At 35.6% G+C, this 22,008-nt stretch overlaps 3 protein-coding genes across 9 annotated transcripts; 1 reads left to right on the top strand and 2 right to left on the bottom strand.

Moving 5' to 3' along the window:
- Window positions 1-366: 366 nt before the first annotated feature.
- Window positions 367-10,029, bottom strand: LOC132165890 (putative inactive histone-lysine N-methyltransferase SUVR2). Of its 7 annotated transcripts, none has more exons than XM_059576584.2 (11): window positions 9,782-10,029; window positions 9,556-9,649; window positions 7,512-7,745; window positions 7,372-7,407; window positions 6,779-7,277; window positions 3,702-4,936; window positions 3,290-3,552; window positions 2,419-2,485; window positions 2,248-2,298; window positions 1,568-1,664; window positions 367-891 (listed from the first exon to the last, which is right to left on the bottom strand). In XM_059576584.2, the coding sequence occupies exons 3-11, from the start codon at window positions 7,692-7,694 to the stop codon at window positions 863-865; spliced, it is 2,460 nt and encodes an 819-aa protein (XP_059432567.2). In that variant the 5' UTR covers window positions 7,695-7,745; window positions 9,556-9,649; window positions 9,782-10,029; the 3' UTR covers window positions 367-862. The 7 variants fall into 7 exon arrangements, with proteins under 7 accessions (XP_059432567.2, XP_059432570.2, XP_059432571.2 ...); XM_059576587.2 differs by having other exon boundaries at window positions 3,702-4,523; window positions 4,728-4,936; window positions 9,556-10,028; XM_059576588.2 differs by having other exon boundaries at window positions 3,702-4,523; window positions 4,728-4,936; window positions 6,779-7,274; window positions 9,556-10,028.
- Window positions 10,030-11,671: 1,642 nt separating this feature from the next.
- LOC132165822 (homeobox-leucine zipper protein ROC2-like) lies at window positions 11,672-15,646 on the bottom strand. Its single transcript, XM_059576504.2, has 9 exons — window positions 15,554-15,646; window positions 15,178-15,381; window positions 14,751-15,068; window positions 14,257-14,370; window positions 13,938-14,150; window positions 13,600-13,777; window positions 12,294-12,541; window positions 11,786-12,188; window positions 11,672-11,691 (listed from the first exon to the last, which is right to left on the bottom strand). The coding sequence occupies exons 1-9, from the start codon at window positions 15,644-15,646 to the stop codon at window positions 11,672-11,674; spliced, it is 1,791 nt and encodes a 596-aa protein (XP_059432487.2).
- A 3,470-nt stretch (window positions 15,647-19,116) lies between these two features.
- PDLP1 (plasmodesmata-located protein 1) lies at window positions 19,117-21,201 on the top strand. The gene is made up of 3 exons (XM_059576878.2): window positions 19,117-20,079; window positions 20,602-20,751; window positions 20,932-21,201. Exons 1-2 carry the CDS (start codon window positions 19,308-19,310, stop codon window positions 20,739-20,741), a joined length of 912 nt encoding a protein of 303 aa, XP_059432861.1. The 5' UTR covers window positions 19,117-19,307; the 3' UTR covers window positions 20,742-20,751; window positions 20,932-21,201.
- Window positions 21,202-22,008: the final 807 nt, after the last annotated feature.

The raw sequence follows: 22,008 nt of genomic DNA, 5'->3' as shown, positions 1-22,008 counted from the left end.
TTAAGCTGAAATTCATTAGCTCCTTGAGAGTGTTGCATGATTAGCATGAATCACTTCGGATTAGAGCATAAAATCCAAGTACTCATATCACTCTTTTAAAAATATTCTGAGCACAAAATCCGAATTGATCTTCCAATCTTTTTAGGTTATGGGTTCACCACACATCAATCTCAATTTGGATTTTCTACAATTTCCTCTACATTTTCTATCTCCCGATCTTTGCGACAGTAAGAACTTCAATTATCTCCACAATCATCTATGTTTCCCTCTTCGGCCTTTTCATGAAATTGTTGCAAAAAATCATCTTCAATTCAGAATTCTTCAAATTGTACCTTTTTCTCCACATTCCTCAAACAGCAACTTCAATTAAAAGAACACAACCTAGTCTTATATTATGAGCCACTAGAATTTGCTAACTGGGAGAGGGGCATAAATAAACATTTAGGCCCGCTATAGCTTTAATTAAAAGAGCACACTAGATGCTTTTTTTTCTGTTTTTACATTATCTACACCCCTTCTAAAGCAGCAGCCGAAATACAAAGCCCTATGGTTCCAGCAGTACAATAGCCTGAGATTTAGTGGCAAGATTTTTGCATGGATGGCCAACGGCTTTGGATCACCTATGGTCTATCTACAAATCCCTGTACAAATGCATCTTAAAAAACTACCCTTTTGCTTCACACTTCAATCCCAGCGTTCAACTGATTGACAAGATTGCCAATATCCTGATACTCGGCCACTAGACATAATTAGAAGGAGCAAATTCAGTAGGGTAAAATCTGCTTCATCAAAATTTCTTCATTTGTGGGAAGGCTATTACATCAACAAATGTCGCAGGTAGACAATCCCCCTTCGCCATTATTCATCTTGCAATAGTTGCAGATCTAGATCCTGTGCCATGAAAACACAAACGTCATCGATAACTGCAGTAGCAGCAACAGTAATCAGGACAATCAAGAATTGAAGCAAATATTGGAAAAGGATCCTCTCCATTTCAAAATCCCTCTATTTCCTTCATTTAGTGCATTTTGAAGGGTATTGCATTTAATGCACTACCATCATTAAAACTTTTGGACAACACTATCTTTCAAAATGCACTAAATGGAGGAAATTGATGGATTTTGAAATGGAGAGGATCTTTTTCTGCAAATATTGGCCATATTTCCTCAAACCATTTAAAAAAATTGCAAGATTTGGTTAATGTAATTTTAAAGTTCAATATAGTGTTTCATTTGAATCCTATACTCTTTTTTTCTTAATTAAATATCACCTTCTTAAAAGGGACATGAAAAATATCATTGACATTAAAGCTTGCAATTAATTTAATGATGACATCATCTAAACAAAAGATATAGTCTGACTTCCAATATGAAAGCTTCCTCTGACACTTTAATAATTTCATAATGTGCATAAGCATAAAAATTAGCTCAGAATCACAAGCAATGAACTCAAGCTACCACAAGTGCACAAAATCATTAACAAGGAAAATAAAGGTCAATAAGATGATGCTTCCATAGAGAAAGATACGTGACCACTGCATATCAGAAAGTTGATAAAATATACTTACTAATTGATCGCTTCATGTTTCTACAGAATTTGCTACCACATAGACACCGGAACGCCTTGACAGGCTGATCATGGTCGTCAAAATCGATCCCATAATCCTGCAACACATCATGTATAGCAGCTTAACAGAGGGCAAATAGAGAATCAAGATTTGTTGCATACATAAACTAAGTTCAACGTTGGCTTTTATTACTTCTAATATGAAATGTTCTCTAATGACAAGACAGCATGATACAACTGAATCTATATATCCAAAAAGAAAACAGGGCCAAGTTTATGCGCAACTGCATGTACAAACTCAAGCGTGCAAGCACATGTACCAAAAGATATAAAGTTAAGAGAAAGTCTAAATGTCCTCTCTTTATCCAATGGCTGATTTTCAAAAAAGTTGTATGGGAGGACAAATAGTAGCTCTCTAAAGCTAAAGGCTTCCATCCTTTATTTAGTTGATTCTCCAGCCTATACCCCAAAAAAAAAAAAAAATAAATAAAAATAAAAATAAAAAATAAAAAAAAAATCCCGTAGGATGTGTTGACACACTTTGTACCATACATGGAACTGTATTTTGTTTCATTCATGCTATCTATGTTCTTCATTTGGCAGCAGTATACATAATAACAATATAAACCAAATCATGCTATATGCACAACCATGAACAATCTAATAACAAACTCTGCTCACCCACGTAAGCTCTTCCAAGGCAGCCACCACTCTTGTAGTGAAGAAGGCAAACTACATTAGAAATAGACAAATAAATGCTCCATTAGACTTGCTATTAAATATAACTAAGTCTGCTATCAGCAAGCAAGGAAATTGCAGAAAATACAAATAAAAGCTTCAAAGATTCCATACATGGTAGTAGGTGTGATCAGGGGTCTCCACTTTAACAGGGATCTCAACCAAGTTCGCATCCAAACACCTAGTGAAATAAAGAATGAATTGATCAGATGTTCTGCAAATGGAATCACGGGTAAAACAGTTATCTAGCTAGTTGAGGCACAAGCCACAATTTGTCACCATCTATTGCATACAGATAGCAATACAGTCTCTCTTTCTCTCTTTTTTTTCTTTTTCCGTGATAAATAAAAATTTATTGCAATAAAGAGACTTGAGTAGACAGGTTTGCATGCAGTCTTCTCATATGTTGTTTGGATAATTAGTTCACCTAGGCATTCACACATCATAATCATTCCAAAAAAACATTTCTCCTATGGACTAATCATTGATGTGTGTGAAGCAACACAAAGATTTCATTTAGTTGTCTCATTACGCCACCAAGGGGGGAGAAGATGGAGGGAGGGAAGAGAAGATGTAGGTGGAGCATTTTGATTATTTTCTTCAGTTACTCTCCTGCCTTTGATTGTTCAAACGGACCCATTTTCAGATGGAAAGCTTCAGATTCCAGCTCTATGTCATGTCCACTTTTCTTCTTGGTGCAAGCATCCAAACACTCAGGCTTGACATCCTCAAAATCTCTCCAGCCGATAGCTAGGTCCTCTCTTATGTTACTAGTGCATCAGCACAGCCTGCTTTTATGCCATGCTTTTGATGGCCCTGCTATAATAGTTTGTATGTAATATAAATAATCATTGGGTGCTAACTACTATATAAGTCTCATCTACAGCAAGTTCTGGCAATATCACTGTGCATCAAAATCAGTATGCATGAAATTCTATGGCAATGCAACAAACTTAACATGCGTGGTAATCTTGCCATCAAGTACCTATGATTAATAAACCTAGCAACATTGCCAAAAAATGTAGCATCCAAACAGAGAGCTTCTTCACTCTTCAGAGCTCCTGAACCCCAGTCTGCATCCAGCAGCACTGAGTAAGTGCGTTTCCCACTTTTGTTGCTTTCCAAGTTCCTCTCGTATAACTCTGAGCTGGTTAGAATTTCTCCAACATATTCACATACAAATGCACCTTTTGGCAGGTCCTCTAGGGTTTGGAGACCCCACCCTTTTCCTTCAGGAGTGCAAAACACCTAAATACAGAGCAAAACAATCACGGAAGCTACATGAGAACAAACTACAGGATATTTCAAAAGCAAATTCAAGAATAACTATTAGTGAACATAGGAAAACAACAATATAACTCCACATTCTACCAGAAAGACCAAGGTACAGTCCCCACCTGCAACTTGCAAGATATACCTCGCTGCACCACTCGATTGCCACAGTTTTTACTACAGCTGCATTTGCTCCAGCATTCTTTGATAAACTTCCTCCTTAAGTGGCCTTTGCATGGTTCTAAACAATCATCAATCCTCAGTCTTTCAAGTGGACATTCTCTACAATATAAGTGCTGGTGTCTTTGCGGGTCACGAGTCATAGAGATACACTCTTCCAAAAATTCTTCCCTAAGAAGATCGCCTTTTGCGTATGCAAACTGGCCTCCAGTTGTGTTTGCACAATGACAAAGTGTAGATAAGGACAGGCAATCACCCAAACAAGCTGAACAACAATCCTCATCTCCAATCCGAGAGAGGGTGAAGTTAACATTAGCATTTTGGAAAATAAGGTTTCGAGGTATGTACTTAAAGCATGGTAGACATTCACTGTTGATTTCGTTGACCCATGAAATTCTGACCCTTTCCTCTCCTTTTGTTATGTCATTAACATCATGAAGAGACCTTAAATCACTAGGAGGATTTTTTTGCTGCGGGACAACCACCAAACAACACGAATTTGTTGATTCAGGGTCTTCCAATTCCTTTTCGTGTTCACTTTCAGCATAGCCATTTGGAATAATCTTCTTACTGGCTTGTATGTGTTCATCAAGTCCATTCAGAGATGTGGGAAGTCTTGAAAGAGGTTCAGCCACTTCAGCAGAGCATTGAATATTGACTGATCCATTTGAAGATGGCATGCACAAACCTAGTTCATTGCCTCCAGCGTCTTGCACAGAAGATTCCTTCAACACATCAAGAGTTGGACTTATATTTATTGATCCTTCCTGCGATTCATCAGTGGAGTAAGTTCCCAGTTCCAAGAAGCACTCACACATATCATTCAACAGTTTCTTGACAGAAAAATTTGTGTCAATGATTTTATATGTCCGCAAACACTTATCCTCCATCAGTTTTATAACCTCATCGCGACTAGGCATATGGAAATCTGGTCTTCCAAGAGTGGAGTCGCAGCTCAGAGAAATTTTTACCTCTCCTAAGGGCGAGGAGGCAATCTCTAAAGCAGGAGGAGATTCCTCCGGGATGGTTGCAAGCTTGCAGTTGGTTCCCCTCTCACTCGATGAAGCTAGAATACCATCAATTCCATTTCCTTCAGCTAGACGTTGGGATGCTGGAATTTCTGGACCATGGTTTTCAACTGAATCATTTCCAACTGAAGAACCCACCTTGCTTGGTGGAGCTATAAGCAACACCAGTCGGTTAGAAGAGCATGAATTGCGGTTTTAATATTAAACGAAATTTATTGGACAGCACCAAGCCTTTTATATCAATGCTTCGCAGTCATTTAAATGTATCATTCATGGTTAGGCATGTTACTGAGATTATTCTTGGTCCAACTGACAGAAACAACCAAAGCATGATAAATCTTAGAAGTGACTATATACACGTCATATATCCACTGTTAACTAAAATAAACAAATATTTCATAGGAAAACCCCAAAATGTTCATTATGCCTTGATTTCCTAATTAGACCAATAGGGGTCACATTATAGATAGAATAAAGCACACATACATTTACGTCCAATTTTTTTTTTTTTTTTGATAAGTAATAATCAACTTATGTCCAAAATTAATTATGTTACTGCCACACATAGGATTAAGTAAATCAGATTAACCCAGTCCTGGAAAAGCCCAAGTGGCCCAAACCTAAAGAGTACAAAATTTTCCTAAGAGAGTAGGGTGACCAATAAGTTGGAGAAAATATGGATATCAATTGTATGCCATACATTTTATTAAATGCAACAATAAATTAGCAAAAGTTGCAATAAAACATTAGATGATAAGAAATTATGAACAACTTTAATAAAGTATTAATTGTCCGAAAAGCCTTAGCTAAACAAAAAGTATGAATTTAACCACTTAGTCAACATTCTAATGCTCCTCCTCAAGTGTAGGCCTATATTAGCTCTCATGAGTAGGCCTAACACAGAAAATGATATGGTGATAAATTACCATTTATCTCAAAAATATAAATTCATAGGAAATGATAAATTTAATCGTTTAACCATCACATTAACATCTCAAGTGTAGGCCTGATGTATACTTCCTCGTGTCCTTAGAGGCGCTTTGCGCTTTTTTTGATATATACAACAATATTTATCAAAAAAAAAAAAAAAAAGTGTAGGCCTATATTATAGCTCTCATGAGTGGGCCTAACACAGAAAATGATATGGTGATAAATTACCATTTATCTCAAAAATCTAAATTTATAGGAAATGATAAATTTCATCGTTTAACCATTATATTAACATCTTCCCCCTTCTTCCACACAACAAAATAGCCATTATTCCACCAACGTTTTCAAGAAAAACAGATTACACCAGCATAATCACCAATGTTTACCAAGGATCCAAATCTATGAACCATCAAACCAAAACAACCTATCTAATGAAATCACACACTGCAAGAAAATCCCAACCACACAACCAACGGCAATAACTTTTCCAGTAAAAGCTGCCACTACCACACTCTACTCTAAACAGAGATGCAAAGGGCTTGCCTTTTTATATAGGCGGTGGAGATACAAACCACTAGATCGCCTTAAAGAGAAGGCCTAGAGACCAAATCAAGCACATCAACGGTGAAGCCCTTGACTCCATAAACATAGTTGAAGGCTTCCAAGGACGTGGAGTCATGATAAAGCCCAGATTGGCACAGAAAGATAAACAGGAAAGATGAAAAGTGCCAAGCTTTTTACTCTTGAGACTACAATCTCTAAAGGATTATTGCTATGATATGATGAAAGATATTGTACCAAAAGCTTAGGAAAATGGTAAATTTAATACAAAGAAAGTGCCTTTTTTGCTAATGAGATGTTACAAATATAGACTATATCATAAGACATGTAGTGGAACCCAGGAGCAGAAAGGGAAAAGGAAAAAATGTGGAAACAGGGGATAATAAAAACAGAACACAGATGATAAAGACATCCAAGTTTTAAAAATTCCGAACACTAAAAAGTATTTGCACACATGAGCTATGTTAGTCCAGACATATTGACCCAGAGGAATGAATATGCACCTGGATGGATCACTGCAATTGGAACCTCATAGTCTGGAACATCTGCAGTAAGCATGTCATCAGTGAAAGGCTCATCTTTTGGTTTGATCAATAAATGAGTATCAGGAACCTTCTGCTTGGGCAGAAGAACAATGCCTTGTTCAACTATCGGCTCTCTAATGCACACATGAGATGCTCTCTCGGACATAGATCTTTTCCCGGGGGAAGCAATTTGAGGTAAGAGAGGTTGCTTGCCCTTGTTAACAGTACCATGCTGGGGTGCAATGGGTTTCAGTATGGACTGAGGTTTCTCAGTCATTTCCTGAGGCCGCTGTTGCAAACAAGGATCCAGTGGTTCACCCTCCTCCACTTTAGGCCTTTTCAACGGACTTCCACCCAAACTGTTGTTGCATGCATTGACAGATGACGAACCCGGACCACCTTGGCCTCTGCGCAACCTCTTTAGGGGACGTTCAGGCTCATCCTGTGTCTGAGCTTCTTCCTCCAAATCATCCTCCTGCTAGTTTGAAAGGCAAGTCAGCATGGGCAGAAAATCGAGAACACAAACAAATATAAAGGAACAACAATGCAAAGAAGAGAAATTAGTGACATACATCAGTACTCTTACATTTCTTCTTCTGTTCTACAACCTGATTGATAGTATCAATGTTAGATAAACATATAAGCTAGACAAAGGGAAAAAGGGTAAAACAGCACCCAATTAAATTCTAAGTAACAAAAGGGAAAATTGTACCACATTGTCCTCCTCCTCAAATATAGCATCTGCAAGAGCTCTATAATTCTCTTCTTCAATAAGTTCCCAGTTTTTTTCATACAATTTTAGAAGTCTTTTTAATACTGGTTTCACTTTATCTTCTTTAATTCCAATGTCCCTCATTGCCCGGAAGGCTGCTGCAACTCTTGGATTCGGTGCCATCAATGATCATTCACCAGCTACTTATACAAGAGACTCAAATGCAGAGTACACCTAAACTTTCCAATATATAAAAGAGTGTCAGGATAAGAGTCTTAAAGTACATGTACAAGTTCATCAGCATATTTTTCAAGTCAATTACTAAAATGTAGAACAAAGAAACAACAGTTCTAAACACATGTCAGGGCACTCAAAGATGGGCGATAATCATAGAGAATAAAAAAATATATATTATAAGAAGTAAACTCCCAACTAAAAGAAAATATTGAATTTTGCCTCAGCAGATTTAATATTGACCCTAAAACAGCATTCCCTTTGAGATATGTCGAGACCCAAAACTTCTTACTTCTTCAAAATCTTCTTTGTATCAGTTTCTCACACTAAACTGAAAGAAAAACAACACCAAAAAAAAAAAAAAAAACTCTTCTATTAGGCCAAAGTTGAATGCAACAGCAGATTAACTGGTGATATAGTTTGGTACACCAAGCCACTTACACCCACCTTGTTACTTAGCCAGGTTTATAAACAGCCATAGCCATAGAGAAGACAGAGCAATTATAGCTAAATCTTGCTATCTATGCCTGTTGGAAAGCCACGTTTATTTCAAGCTTCACATAATGATAGTAATCCCATAGATTTGTCATGTAAATAATGCAAATTGTGATCGCACAATAAGCAACATGATACTATTTTCTCCAAAAACCTAGCATTCCTTAAATTTTCCCATATATTTAAATATTAGGATGCAATATTAATGATAATAAATTGAAACTTAAAAGGTTATAAAGTTTCAGGCAATAAGGGGAAAAAACACATCAAGAAAGAAACGCAAGAAGAAAGTACAACAGCATAGAGGCTTTAACCTTTTTTCTTTTTTGGTAAGTTTTAAACAACAACAGAAAGTACGGTCAGCATTCACACACACTCACAATGTTAAATGCAAAGGAGCTATCAATTAAGAGCATTCTCAATGGAAAAGCCAAATGTTACTTTTATCTAAAAATAGCTCATCAAATGTTTAAAAAAGCTCATACATTGGATTAGCCCAAAAAAAATGTAAAATAGATATTTGATTGGAAGAGCTAAAATAAAAACTAAATGTAGCAGCACTTTTCAAGGGAGCTATTTTATTTTTCATTGTTTCTCTCACTTGTTTTCTCTTTTTTCCAAATATTTTCCTACTTTTTCTTTGCAGGTTCTCTTTTTTCCAAAATTTTTCTCATTTTTCCTCTCACATGTTTTATTTTTTTCAAAACTTTTCTTACTTTTAATAATATTTTAATAGAATTAATAGAAATATAGCTAATCGGACGTAGAGACATTTAAAAATAACTTAGCTAAACTAAATAAAAGTGAGTTTTGAAAAGTCATTTTACATAAAGCTTCTCCATTGGAAATGCTCTAACAACCGTACACACTCGCTCAAAATGCTAACGCAAAAACAGTTATCAATCAACAACAATCTCGCCAAACCAAATTATCGAAGTTCAATCTCAAGCTATTAAAACCTAAAACTTACCTTACGCCCCCAAGAAGGAAAAAAGAAACACAACTCAGTTGAGAAACACAAGCACAAAAACACTCTTTACAACACAGAAGAAACCAACACTTCTTTCCTTTTTCCAGAAATTTCTCAACAACCAAACAGAGCCTTCGAACTGATAGATTCTCTCAAAACAAGTACAACATTTCGGAAAAGACAAAAAACCGAGAATTTCTCGTCGATAAAGAAGTGAAAAAAGAAAGAAGCCACTGAAACCTAAAACTTACCCTAACCAAAGTCCCAAAACAAAAAAGAAACACAACTCAGTTGAGAAACACAAGCAGAAAAGCACTATTTACAACATAGAAGAAACCAACTCACTTCTAATCTCTAAATGCAACAATATTCTTCCCTTTTCCAGAACTTTCGCAGTAACCAAACAGAGCCGAAGTGATAGATTCTCTCCAAACAAGCACTACATTCAAAAAAACAAAAAAAAGGACTTTTTCTCGCCCATAAAGAAGTGGAAAAGACAAAAACGAAACGTACATTTTGCGTTCCAAAAACAGAATCGGCTATAGAATCTGATTTTGAAAGCAAAACTTACCGGCCACCAGCATTAAAGGGTGATTTCGGAGAGCAGATTCTGAACTGAAATCGATTTTGTAGAGAGGGGGGGGGGGGAGAGAAACATAGGAAGAGGAAAGGAGAATGAGCTCCCGGAGGTTTAAATAGTCGGGGGAAAATATATGTCACGCGCAAGGAAGGGCGTGAAGAGCACAAGTGCTGGGCAGGTGAGGGACTGTTGCGCGCGGGAGCGTGTATTGACGCGTCTACGTAAGAGCGTGATGCGTTGGGATGAGAGACGGCCTCGTCAAGAGCGTGATGCAACGGGCTGCACTTACTGCCGGAGCTGTTAAACGAATATGCTTGGGTCCGGCCCGGATAACTCATTCGGTCTCAATTTATTTAATAAATAAGAAAACTATGGACATAAAAATATATTTAATTATTAAATAAGATACACTCCTATGAATTATATAATTTATTCAATTAAACTCGTTTTGACTCATTAAGTTATTATATATGTCACGGCCATAATTACATTAAATTTTACAGAATCACACCTTAAAATTTCCTTACATTCGGGTTATTCCATATCCTTCATTAACGATGCTTCGTATATGAAAAATCATTGTAAACGCTTCATCTTATATTTTATTAATTTTTCTCTTTTTAAGCCTAATAGAAAAAAATCCTCCTACTCTGATCTCTCTTCATAAAAAATTTATTTTTATGCAGCAAAAATGATTTTTCAAAATAGAAAAAATGGAATTGTTCTTCATAATTTGAAGAAAGTTTTGAAGTTTGAACAATCAGATGTAAATGCAGGCCACTTTCAAGCCCTCCTGGGCTGATTGAGTCTTTGATCCATGGTTGATATGAGATTGGATCTTTTGAAGCCCATAATTGGATTAGTGGGCTGCAATGTTGAGAGTCAGTCTGGTATGAATTAGACTCCTACTAACTAGACCTAATTCAATTAGAAGAACAAAAAAAAAAAAAAAAAAAAAACCTAGACCTTATCCAAAGTTAAATTTGATGCCATAATTTGAGGCAATATTCAACCTAGGGCTTAGGTTGGTAACAGACCTAGACTAATTAGACTGGTTTATTCCATAGAATACTAGAAGAGAGCACTACAGTTATAAGTTTCTTACAAATTGATGTGACAGTTCATGTGACACTTACTACGTCAGCTACTAAATAATTAAATTTTACTTGTCAGATTTTGTTGCTTTAATTTTTTAACCGTTAAGATACTACCGTGTGATATTGTAAGAAAATTGTAGTAAGTACCCCGAGTATTTTCCAATTTTTCACTCGTGTTGTATCACGTGGCACTCGTATGAATTGCCACATGAGTTTGTAAAGGGTTGTAACAAAAAACTGTGATACCCCAAATATTTTTCTATTCGCTACAACTAACAAACAAATTGACTCTATTGCACTGAAACCTGAAATGGCTCTTCAATTTTGGGACTATTTAGGTTAAAAATTAATAGAGGTTGATTTTGTGAAGATGTTGATCTACATGAATCACTAATTCCTTTTCTTATTATTTCCTCTTTGTTAAAGATCCATGAAAGATGATGCATTCTGTACCTTCATGTTATAGCCTCTATGAAATACATATTATACATTAATCATTGAAGTCTTTGAATTGTACCACCAAACAACCCATCATCATTGAAGAATCCTAGCTTTGAGAACCCTACCAAAGAGGCAGCCAGAGGCCACATATAACTCTCTAAGATTCATTGTGACATTTTATTCATATCAAAAGTGAATAACCAGTAATATACAAATTTTATATCAATGAATTGAAATTCAATATATGCTAAACGAATGAGGTTGTGGAAGAATACACAAAACAGATCAAAGACTATATATACAAGAACCATTTTGATTTCCAAGATAAGTTGATTTCAAAATCTCACTCTTTCTTCTCCAAATCTGACTTAAAAAGGACAGGAAAAAAATATTAGAATAATAGATGATAACATGAATACTACTATATTTTACCCATTAGAAGTCTAGAGGCACTTACTTGCTTCCTTTATCTCTCCAACAATTCCCCTGATAATATTGCTCATGGTTTGAATGGCTGGACCCTCCTCCAAGTCCAGGACATCAAGCTCTTGTTGCATGGCAATGGTTACTAGGGAGCCATCAGATTGGAGGCCACCAGAGCCATCAGGCATTATAGCAAACCCTGACGGCTTTAAGAAATCATTTTTCCATATTCCAGAGAAAAGAGCAGCGTCAACAGCTAATTTGGTCATTGGTGATGATATAATGAAGTGGCAAAATTCATCGTCTGAATCCTCTTGCAACAGATATTCTGTGGAATTGTTCTGTGAAACTACTTTCTTATGTAAAGTGATGCAGATACTATCATCTTCTGTGGCACATGTAAAAAGCTCTTCAGACTCTTCCTGAAGGCTTGGCCACTGCATGCAACATACTAAAATGTTAGCTTTCTACATAAATGGATACATTAGGAGATTGACATGCAAGCAACTTAATTTAGCATATTTGTAAAGATAGCAGTGAACCTGTAATTGGAAATTCCTTTTCACAAGAAAGTGGAAAAGTAAGAGAGGTGCTGCTTGAACATGGAAGCTAGTCAAGGCAATATAATTATTTGAGCCCAGTGTTTCAACATGATTAACAGTCACATCCCTCAAAACCCTTATTCCTTCATCAGCCAGAATTTCCCATTTCCTTCTGTTAGGAGCCTCACTAATGCAGTCAAAGTACTCCTTCTCCATGCACTTGATTAAATTCAGCAGATATACATGAGCTGTGAAACCCGTGATAATATCAGTAGTCAAATATTTGTTTTGGAGAAATCATAACACATGGAACATTAGAAAGCATCCAGCTCCACTTGAAAGTATCTGAACATGCATGAGAGATATATCGACCAATATTATCAAACAAACACATAAGAGATGAGACAAATGTATGATACTTCCCACTTATAACCATGCTTCCAAGCTCTAATTTCTATGTTGTAAAAACAGATAAACATTACAACCATTGCATGAGCGCTTCCTAACCTCCAGTATTTAATCACCTCCGCAGTACTTAACTTCTAAACCAAAGGTTCCATGTGAAAAAATGGAAATAGATTGAACAGGAGTCAAAAGCTCAAAATGTTAATATAACACCTCAAGTTTCATATTAAGAAGTTAAGTAGCTCACATAGAATGGGTGATTTACAAAGACATTTATGAAGTGCTATGTCCCACATGGGCGATTAATGGTTCGCCCCAGTCTCGTAATACATATGCTCTAACTTGAAAGGAAGTGTTAGAGAATGACGGTAATATTGTAGTAAAAAAAAAAAAAAAAAGAAAGGACCAGCAGTCCCTATGAGTTGTCACCATGAGGTGGCCCTATTGTACCAGCTCTCCTTTCCTCTAGAATGATGTAGTTTGCTTCCATGAAAGTAACTTAGGGTGAGGGCCAGAATGTACTATGTACAAATCTCTTATTCTTAACAATTAGAAACAGCATTAACAAAGTTTATATTCATGTAAATGTTATGGAAGTAACATGAGTTCAAAAATATAACAAATCAATGCATATTATGCATAATTGTGCAGTTAGTAAAGAGTAATGATAGGCATCACCCTTATGTCTATTTGTGTCCACTCAAAATTAACGTGGCTTTTAAAATTACCATTAGATTTGTAATATATCATTACTGAATTTTGATTCAATTGTAGTTTTAAAAGTCACATAAATTTTGGGTTGATACAAAGGAAACACAAGGGTAACATCTATTATTACTCTTAAGCAAATGCATTATATACCCAAATATCACATCCCAACTTGGATTATAGAACAGCATACCTCGCCATCCCAGTGGCATCTGAGGATGGAAAAATGTACTTTTGTTTCGCTTAAACTTCTGCAACAATAGCCTAACCCAACGGTTTGCACAGAATGCGAGGTTCGAGTTGACTATTTTTGAGTACATATTTTCTTGGACTTGGTGCTCATACACTTCCACATTCTCAATCCATATAACCTGCTCCAGTAGAGACCCAGAATTGGATAAAAAAACCCTTTAGAGTATTAAACACTAATCAATATAATCAGAAGGACCCTTCTATCACATCTTAAATTCTATGCTCAATAACACAATTTTTTTTTTTTTTGTGGCAAAATATTGGTGCCTTTTCACTAACCTCAGAGCCATTGCCACGCTTTCTGATTATCACCCCAGAAGGCCTTCGCCGACACTTCACTGCCGATGTAGAATCAGAAGGTTCATGGTGGAAATAATCATTCGACACATCAACTATGGCCCATATATCTGGTGCGATCTCTCTTAGGGACCTCAAGAAACGGAATTTCCGTATTGGCACCAATGGTGTGGGCAATTGACATTCAGCATTGACCTAGGAAACATATTAATAAGTATTATTAGAGCTTACAATGGATACAAGGGTTAAACAAAATGGATCAGGCATTATAACCTCCAAATGAGAGGCCCAGAAAGCTTACCACTACTATATCAATGATTGTCCGATCAGTATCAATCAACTGCGACAAAACACCAGTTGGCAAATGGCTAGATCCATCATGGACAATGCCAGAAAATGTTGAAGCCCATACATCCTAAAGGGGAAAAAAGAAGCAAGAATGAAACATATATGGAGGAGAAAGAAGAAGGACGAAGAAATTCAAATCTTTAGCTGGTATTTATTTTCCCTGAATAAATCTATATTAACATTGACATTACCATGCTTAGTTATGCTTTCATGTTGTATACAAAGAATTGCACAAATCATTTCATTGGGAGTAAGAGAAAAATGTAGCTGAATTACTAAACTAATCTTTTCAGTATATTAGGAGTTTAAGCTTCATAGGAAATTGGATGAACCATAAGTGGTGGATTTGGAGGTCATCCCATTCTGTAATTCCAGTCATAAGTCTTGTTTGGCAGACAGGTCATGCCAGACTGTAACTATCTTAATCCCAGGGTTAAGAAATCTCACCGCATCCATGAAGGTAGAATGCAGACTCTTAGGGGCAATTGGAACAAATGCAGTCTCAATGGAACATTCAACTCTCATTCCAGGCGGAGGTGGACTCCTGAACCTTTGTTGCAATTCCTCAATTGAACCAAATGCTGGAGTGCCAACAACCCAAGTGTTTGCTTCTAAAGCCATCGACATGATTTCCTTGAAAGCTGCCTTGGAGATGTTATTTGCCTCTTGCAGTTCTAGGAACTCACTACTCTCCCTAGAGTTATAGACGATGTCTCTATCTATGGATGCTTGAACTGGATGCCAACTAGAAGATTGTCCAAAAGCCTGCCACATAAGTATAAATTCATGTCAGAGTTACTAGTGTCAAACCAATTACACTGGGCAAGACAAATGAGCTGCAATTTAGAAAAATCTTCAACTGGTTTGTTCAGACCAGTCCTCTGCTTCTGTCTGGAGCACTACTCCAGGAGCATTGTGCATAATCTTCTTCTCTATAATGAAACTGCTCATGGTTAGGAACTTGAATATTTAAGTCTTGACGATCCCACGAATTTATCCTGTGTAGCAGCCCGTCTTCCGACTCAACCCCCTCTCCCGAGTTTTCATCCCCCAACCACTCTATATCAGAATTTGTCAACTGTAAAGAACAAAGATAATAATTAAATAAACTTCCATGTCAATCATACAACAAAAGTAAAATTTCCTTTATTGACAATTGCAGTTTTTATAGACCCTAATTTTTGGTGTAAATTGCAGAGCTTGAGAACTCCCAATGTGACAACCAAGCAATACTTTAATGAACATACTACCTCAAGCACAACCGAAACAGAGCTGTAGCAGTTGTACTTTTGATGCTTATATAGTAGCATATCCTGACTTCTTGGGACAGGACATGCAAACATTTCTCCATTAACGATTACACATGTTTGTCATAGCTTCATACCACTTTTATAACAAATCATAAACTTCCACTGTCACTTTAAATATATCTGTTATGAACAAATTAAAAGGCTCATGCAGCAGCAGTGGATCCAGGACAAAACAAATTTGATTTCCAAATGAGCATACATTGTTGAATGTAGCAGGCATTCATAGAAAGAAGATAGTTGCCAATTGATCACATACTGTACCTCTCCTGATTCCATCTTAGATGATTAGATCTCCACCACTTGCATGAAGTAAGAACCTGAGGGACACAAAAAGACCAAAGTTTTCTGCAGTCATACAAAAGTAGAACATGATTATTTGAGAACCACAAGGTGTGTGCTTGATATATGGATGGAAGCCCTTTTTTTTCCACTGATACACTAATCATGACAATTAATAAGTTCCAAATTGAGAGAGATCAAAATGATATAACCTATAAATATACAGTAATATGAATGATGGCAATGTAATTTGCACTCAAACTAATGACAATTAATCAGAGGTACTTTTCTTGTTTTCACCACTAAGAATGTGGTGTATAAGAAGCAAATAATGGAAGCTCCATATAAGACCAAATATATGAACAGAAACCCAGAGGTGAGGTTTAGTCAAGATTCGAAATTATCAATTATTCATTTGTAGCGAATCTAAATTACCTAAAACCATCACTCTCATCTTATGGTATTAACATAATGAGTGATAGACAAAGTGAAAAAAGAAAAGAATAGAATTCAAAATGTAAACTGGTGAATCCAAGAACAGATAATGAAAGTGAGATAAATTGGAAACTATAAAGCAGAGAATGATCTTTTTCACTTCAAACAAGATTGCTCATCTTAATTGTGTTGCATCCTATTGTTGGAGTATTCAAATATTTCATAATTGAACAGCTTTTCATCACATCTGATTGTGAATTATTGACAGTTGAAACTAGTTCAAGAAAAAATCAAAGAAACAATTTATGCAGAGAAACATATACATGCATGCGTGCGTGCTGACACTCAAACACGCACACACATATTTTGGAGACCAATCTTTCAAACTAACAGATTATACCCTGAAAACAAAGAAATTCATGAAAACTGAGATATTTATATCAAAAATGAAAGCCCATGTTTAACTCAAACCCATTAATCAGAATAAGAAGCATGTGGTGAATTATTTTAATTTTTCCAAAAAAAAACAAAAAATGAAATGAAAAAGAAACCCAATTCTTTTGAAAATGAAATCCTACCTCGAAAATCCTCCAACGCACCAATTCTTTGAGAAACCATTTTTACATTTTTACAAAACCCCACCATTTAAAACTAACCCAATACTCAGAGTAAGGCATAGAATCAGTTTTCTTGATAAACAAGAATTACAAAATCTCATGCACAAAGTCAGAATAAGAAGTTGTCTAGAAAACCACCATAATCAAACTGATTAATACAATACAAAGACGCAGTCTTTCTTGGTGAATAACACTAATTCTGAACTTTAGAACTCAAACAGAAACTTCAAGAATCTTAAAACTACAGCAAACTCTTAGAGTAACAAGAAACAAAAAAAAAAACTATTTTCAAAGAAAAAAAAAATGAGAAGAGAAGAATCAACTTTTCAAAGCAGATTATGATGCTAAAAAAGAAAGAGAATTGAAAGATATTAAAAAAAAAATTGTTAGAGTACCTCCGAGTGACTGCTCAATCTAAATTTTGAGAGAGGGAAATCGGTGTCTGGGTTTTTTTCTTTTCCTTTCTGTTTGCTTGATTTATTTCCCGCCTTGAGCTTTTTCATGTACGTTGCTTCTGGTTATATATATAGTTTTGGGAGTTGGGAGATCACGTGAGTGGCACGTGATTTGTATTTTAAGAGGGGATAAAATAAAATTTTAATTTTCAACACCCTTAAAAAATAAAAAAATAAAAAATACCATTTTGTAAGTGTCCTCTCTTTTTTTCTTTTTTTTTTTTCCTTTCTTTTTTTGGCATTAGCCATGTTTCTAGTTCTAGGGATTATGAGCCATAACACCTTATTTGCTATTATATGAGATTTTCATAAACTTAGCATATAAGAGAAGTCATCATTACCTACTAAAGATGAATATTTAGCAATTGCAAATATATTTTTTGCTATATTTGATAATGTGGGTGTGGGGAATCACTTATTATTAAACAAAAATTATAAATTATAAAAAATAAAAAATAAAATAAAAAAGGCGTTGAATGGTCACATTCAACAGAAAACAGGAGTGGCTGTGCGACCACCCTACCAGGCCAGATGTAGTGGTGGAGGCATAGCCATCCTTCTCCTCTATTGTTTGAGGATGGCCACAATCTCTATTTTAAAATATATATACAAAAAAAAAAATACATTCTTACAAAAATTACAAAAGACTTCACAAATTTAAATTTTTTTTAAAATATATATATAATTTCTCAACATTCTTACTTTTTATATCAAATCAATTATTTTTTTATTATTTAAACAAAAAAACTTACTATAAAACAAAACTTTTTTGCTTTTTCATACAAAAATTTTCAAAACTTCTATCTACTTTATGTCACATCAATCACCTTCAAACAAAAAAACCCACTATACATACCCATTACCAAACAAGGCCTTATAATATCTGCTTTTTGTCTTAAATCATACCATTTTCTTTCAAACCATAGGTGCTTTGATCAATTAAATTGCTAAGGCTTTTGCATAATAGATTGCTTTCATAGCACGTGTTTGAAAACTTTCCTTTTGTGATTCTTCTTTTATTGTTATCTTAATCAACAAGTTGCCTCTTCAAAAAGTTATGTCAACTACAATACTGCAAAAACTTATTTGGTAATTCATATTTCATTAAAATATGTGTTATATGGACCATTAGTTCACATTTTAACGACTAATGTAATAAGTGACATGTAAAGTTTATAAGAAATTTATCGTAAGAGTTGCCTGAAGCAACCCTATATTAGAAGTAATTTTATTGCTTAGAGAATTAAAGCCATTGTTTATGGTAACACCATGGTCTAGAGTTCAATTAAGTGCACTTTGAAAACTGAGAAAAGATTGATTAATGAATAGTAAGTGAATAAATTTTCGTGCAAACGGAGAGATGATAGGTCAAAGAGACATTATTTTGAGTGCAATCATTCTAATTCTTATCATTTAGAGAATTAATGCCCTTGAAGGGTTTACACGAAAAGAGTCGTAAGAATTTTACCATAATCTGACCTAACTTCACTAAAGTTTCAATTATATAAAACAATGCTGCGACGAGTGCATTTTCTGTATATCTCCAGACTCCGGTATATTGCTTTTTCTAATCATTGAATCTATAGCCCATGACCTACCCCATACTAAACTAATCCTTGGCCACAACAAGATCAGAATATTATTATTATTATTGATCTTCATACAATTTTTATACAGTGAGAGTAATATGCTTATCAAATACTATTATTGATCTTCACCCATTAATATAACCGTTGAGGTGGAGCTAGCAAAACATTTAAAGACACTGAAAGCAACCAAGACAAAAACTTGCCCAAAAAGTTCCCAAAACCCCACAAGCCAACAGTCTATATAGAAAAACCCTGTGTCCCTTGTTTTCAACCAAATCCTTCTCTAGAAACGCCCGAATATTTCCAAACAAATTTCCAAATGGGCTTGCCACCGAAAGCTCTCTCTCTCTTTTCTATTTCTTCCCTTTTCTTCATCACAATTTTCCTGTTCTTTCCCTCTGCTATAATTGCTGCAGACGACACAAACTTGGTCTACAAGGGCTGTGCAGATCAAAAATTCCAAGACTCAACTGGGATTTACTCTCAAAACCTCAAGACCCTTTTGTCTTCTCTGGTTTCCCAATCTTCACAGAAACCTTTCTCCAACGCCACCTCTGGTGGAGGCCAAAATGACATTTTGGGTCTGTACCAATGCAGAGGGGACCTCACTGTCTCTGACTGCAACAACTGTGTGAGCAAGGTATCAGCCATGGCTGACAACCTCTGTGGCAAAGCCATAGCTGCTAGGATTCAACTGTACGGGTGTTACCTGCGGTACGAGGTTGTTGGGTTCAAACAAGTTTCTGATACAGAGCTGTTGTACAAGGCGTGTGGACCAACTCAATCAAGTGAAAATGGGTTTGAGCAGAAAAGGGACACAGCTTTTGATATGGTGGAGAGTGGGGTTAAGAGCGATGGTGGTGGTGCTTCTGGGGGTTTGTTTTACACAGGAAGTTATGAGTCGGTGTATGTGTTGGGGCAGTGTGAGGGTGATTTGGGCACCGACAGTTGTGTGGATTGTGTGAAGAGTGCTGCAGAGAGGTCAAAAGCTGAGTGTGGTTATTCAATTTCTGCCAAAGTGTATCTCCAAAAGTGCTATATTAGCTATAGCTATTACCCAAGTGGCGTCCCAAGCATATCTTCAGCATCAGGTAAAGTCAGATAGACAAAAATCTTTATCATATACTCTTTTTACAGATAAAGTTGATATTCATGATTGGAAGGCCAGAAAATACCTTCAGAGGGGGGAGGGGGATCCTCACCTTTCATTTTTTCTAGAATTGAAGTAAATATAAAGTACATAATGTTTTGTTTTAATGAGGTAGCTCTCTGTTGGCTTTCTGTCTTTGTATCTTGACAGAAGCTTTGTTGATGGGTTAGATATTGATGTGTTTATGGGTTCTGGTTGTTCTTTTGTTTGATTTGTAAAGGTTGTTGTTCCAGCTTGCTTGCTGGATTGTGGTGTTTTCAGTGTTTTGTGGTTATAGAATTTTCATTCATCAAAATAATAAAAATATTCTTTTTTTTTTAATTATTCTGAAAATTAAAAACCAACTGATGATCTGGGTCTTTATGTGTGATTGGTATTGGTGGTCCTCGAGTTCTATATTTACTCTTGTGGTGACATATTTGAGTCAAAGCTTTAATGCCTGTGACATGTTTGGTTGGTGTAGGGACTGGGCAAAAACCAACACAGAGGACAGTAGCTATTGCGGTAGGAGGTTTGGCAGCTTTTGCCTTTGTTATTGTTTGCCTGTTGTTTCTTAAATCACTGATTAAGAAACGAGGTGGTAAGCATGGAGGCTTTGTTTGATTGCTCATATGTCAGTATTCCTGTCTCTCTTGCCCTTAATTATATTACTAAGTCACTGTTATATAACCAAAATGACGTGTTAGTGGTCTTTGAATATTAATAAAAGCTTACAACGTCATTTTAATCGTAATACAGGCGTGTAATTGCCTACTAAATAACATTTGTTTGATAATTATGTAATTACATGCAGATGGTGAGAGGAGGGCGTTGAAGTTTGCAATGCTTTATGAGATCGGTGGGTCTAATTTTTTGACAGTAGCTTTTATATGAGAGAACAGAAAGTAAAGTTAGGCAGAATTTTATTGGGGAATGTGAAAGGGATAAGATACTACTAACTTTAGCAGCAGTTTGTTCTCATGTACGAAGGATTTTGAGCTATACTGAATGTGAATCCAGTTTTAGTTGCTAATTTGCTCTCTACTTGGATGTATATCCATAAAGGAAACTTTACATTTTTTTTTTAATATAGAGTATATATTGCTTCATGATTCATACTGCTGCAAGTTTTTGTGCCAAGTGTTCTTTTGTGGGAAAATGCTTGGTCCTATAGTTTTTATTACAATTCATATTTTATGAAAATGAATATCACTTGAGCCATCATGTGGCAATTTTCGTTTTAGTAATTGACATAATAAGTGTCACATGAACTACTATATTAATTTGTAATGGTAATAAGTGTCAGATGATTTGTCATATGTCAATTTATATATTATTGATTTACATGATCAATATCGCATGAATTGTCATATCAGTTTAAGAGACTTATAATCGCACTACCAATAACACTTTCTTTTGACTAAGTTCTCTTAAATTAAACTCCAGCCAAGTATGAGAATGAGTTAGAAAGCATCTATTGGTTTGTTCCCTCAGCCACAAGTTATAACACACATTGCATGGTGGGCAAATTATAGTAAGTAAAGGTGTAGTAAGTAGACTTTGAATATGTCACTGAATATTTCTCTTTCATAATTTTGTATCCAATCTTAGGGTTTTGGGGTCCCATCAATTGATGTGTCACCTTCTCTTTTTCTTTGTTTACAATCAACTAAGATGTTTGTGAATCAATATAGTCAATTTTGACCCAAAGGGCTGCCTAATATTTCGAGAAAGTACATGCTAAGATTGCCTACTCTCTGGCCAAGTATACAAACCATTGATTCATTGAATATTCAATATTTTCCATGCTTGGTTGGCAATTTGTTATTAGATTCTAGGATGTTTTTTTTTTTTAAGCAAGATTGTTACCTCATCCCTTCATAATTAAGAA

Source organism: Corylus avellana, chromosome 11 (genome assembly GCF_965113065.1).
Source record: "Corylus avellana chromosome 11, dhCorAvel1.hap1.2, whole genome shotgun sequence".
Lineage (NCBI taxonomy): Eukaryota > Viridiplantae > Streptophyta > Magnoliopsida > Fagales > Betulaceae > Corylus > Corylus avellana.
This window is presented reverse-complemented; position numbering and strand designations above follow the sequence as displayed.

Excerpts from the sequence above, each read along its gene's own strand:
- PDLP1 (XM_059576878.2), top strand. The coding sequence starts at position 19,308 with ATGGGCTTGCCACCGAAAGCTCTCTCTCTCTTTTCTATTTCTTCCCTT. Across the intron at positions 20,080-20,601 it reads AAGCATATCTTCAGCATCAG|GGACTGGGCAAAAACCAACA; the intron begins GTAAAGTCAGAT and ends TGGTTGGTGTAG.
- LOC132165822 (XM_059576504.2), bottom strand. The coding sequence starts at position 15,646 with ATGTTTGCATGTCCTGTCCCAAGAAGTCAGGATATGCTACTATATAAG. Across the intron at positions 14,371-14,750 it reads ATTCTACCTTCATGGATGCG|GATGTATGGGCTTCAACATT; the intron begins GTGAGATTTCTT and ends TTTCCCCTTTAG. Across the intron at positions 13,778-13,937 it reads AGCGTGGCAATGGCTCTGAG|GTTATATGGATTGAGAATGT; the intron begins GTTAGTGAAAAG and ends CTACTGGAGCAG.
- LOC132165890 (XM_059576583.2), bottom strand. The coding sequence starts at position 7,694 with ATGGCACCGAATCCAAGAGTTGCAGCAGCCTTCCGGGCAATGAGGGAC. Across the intron at positions 7,408-7,511 it reads TTGAGGAGGAGGACAATGTG|GTTGTAGAACAGAAGAAGAA; the intron begins GTACAATTTTCC and ends ACTATCAATCAG. Across the intron at positions 892-1,567 it reads AAACATGAAGCGATCAATTA|GATCTAGATCTGCAACTATT; the intron begins GTAAGTATATTT and ends TTCATGGCACAG.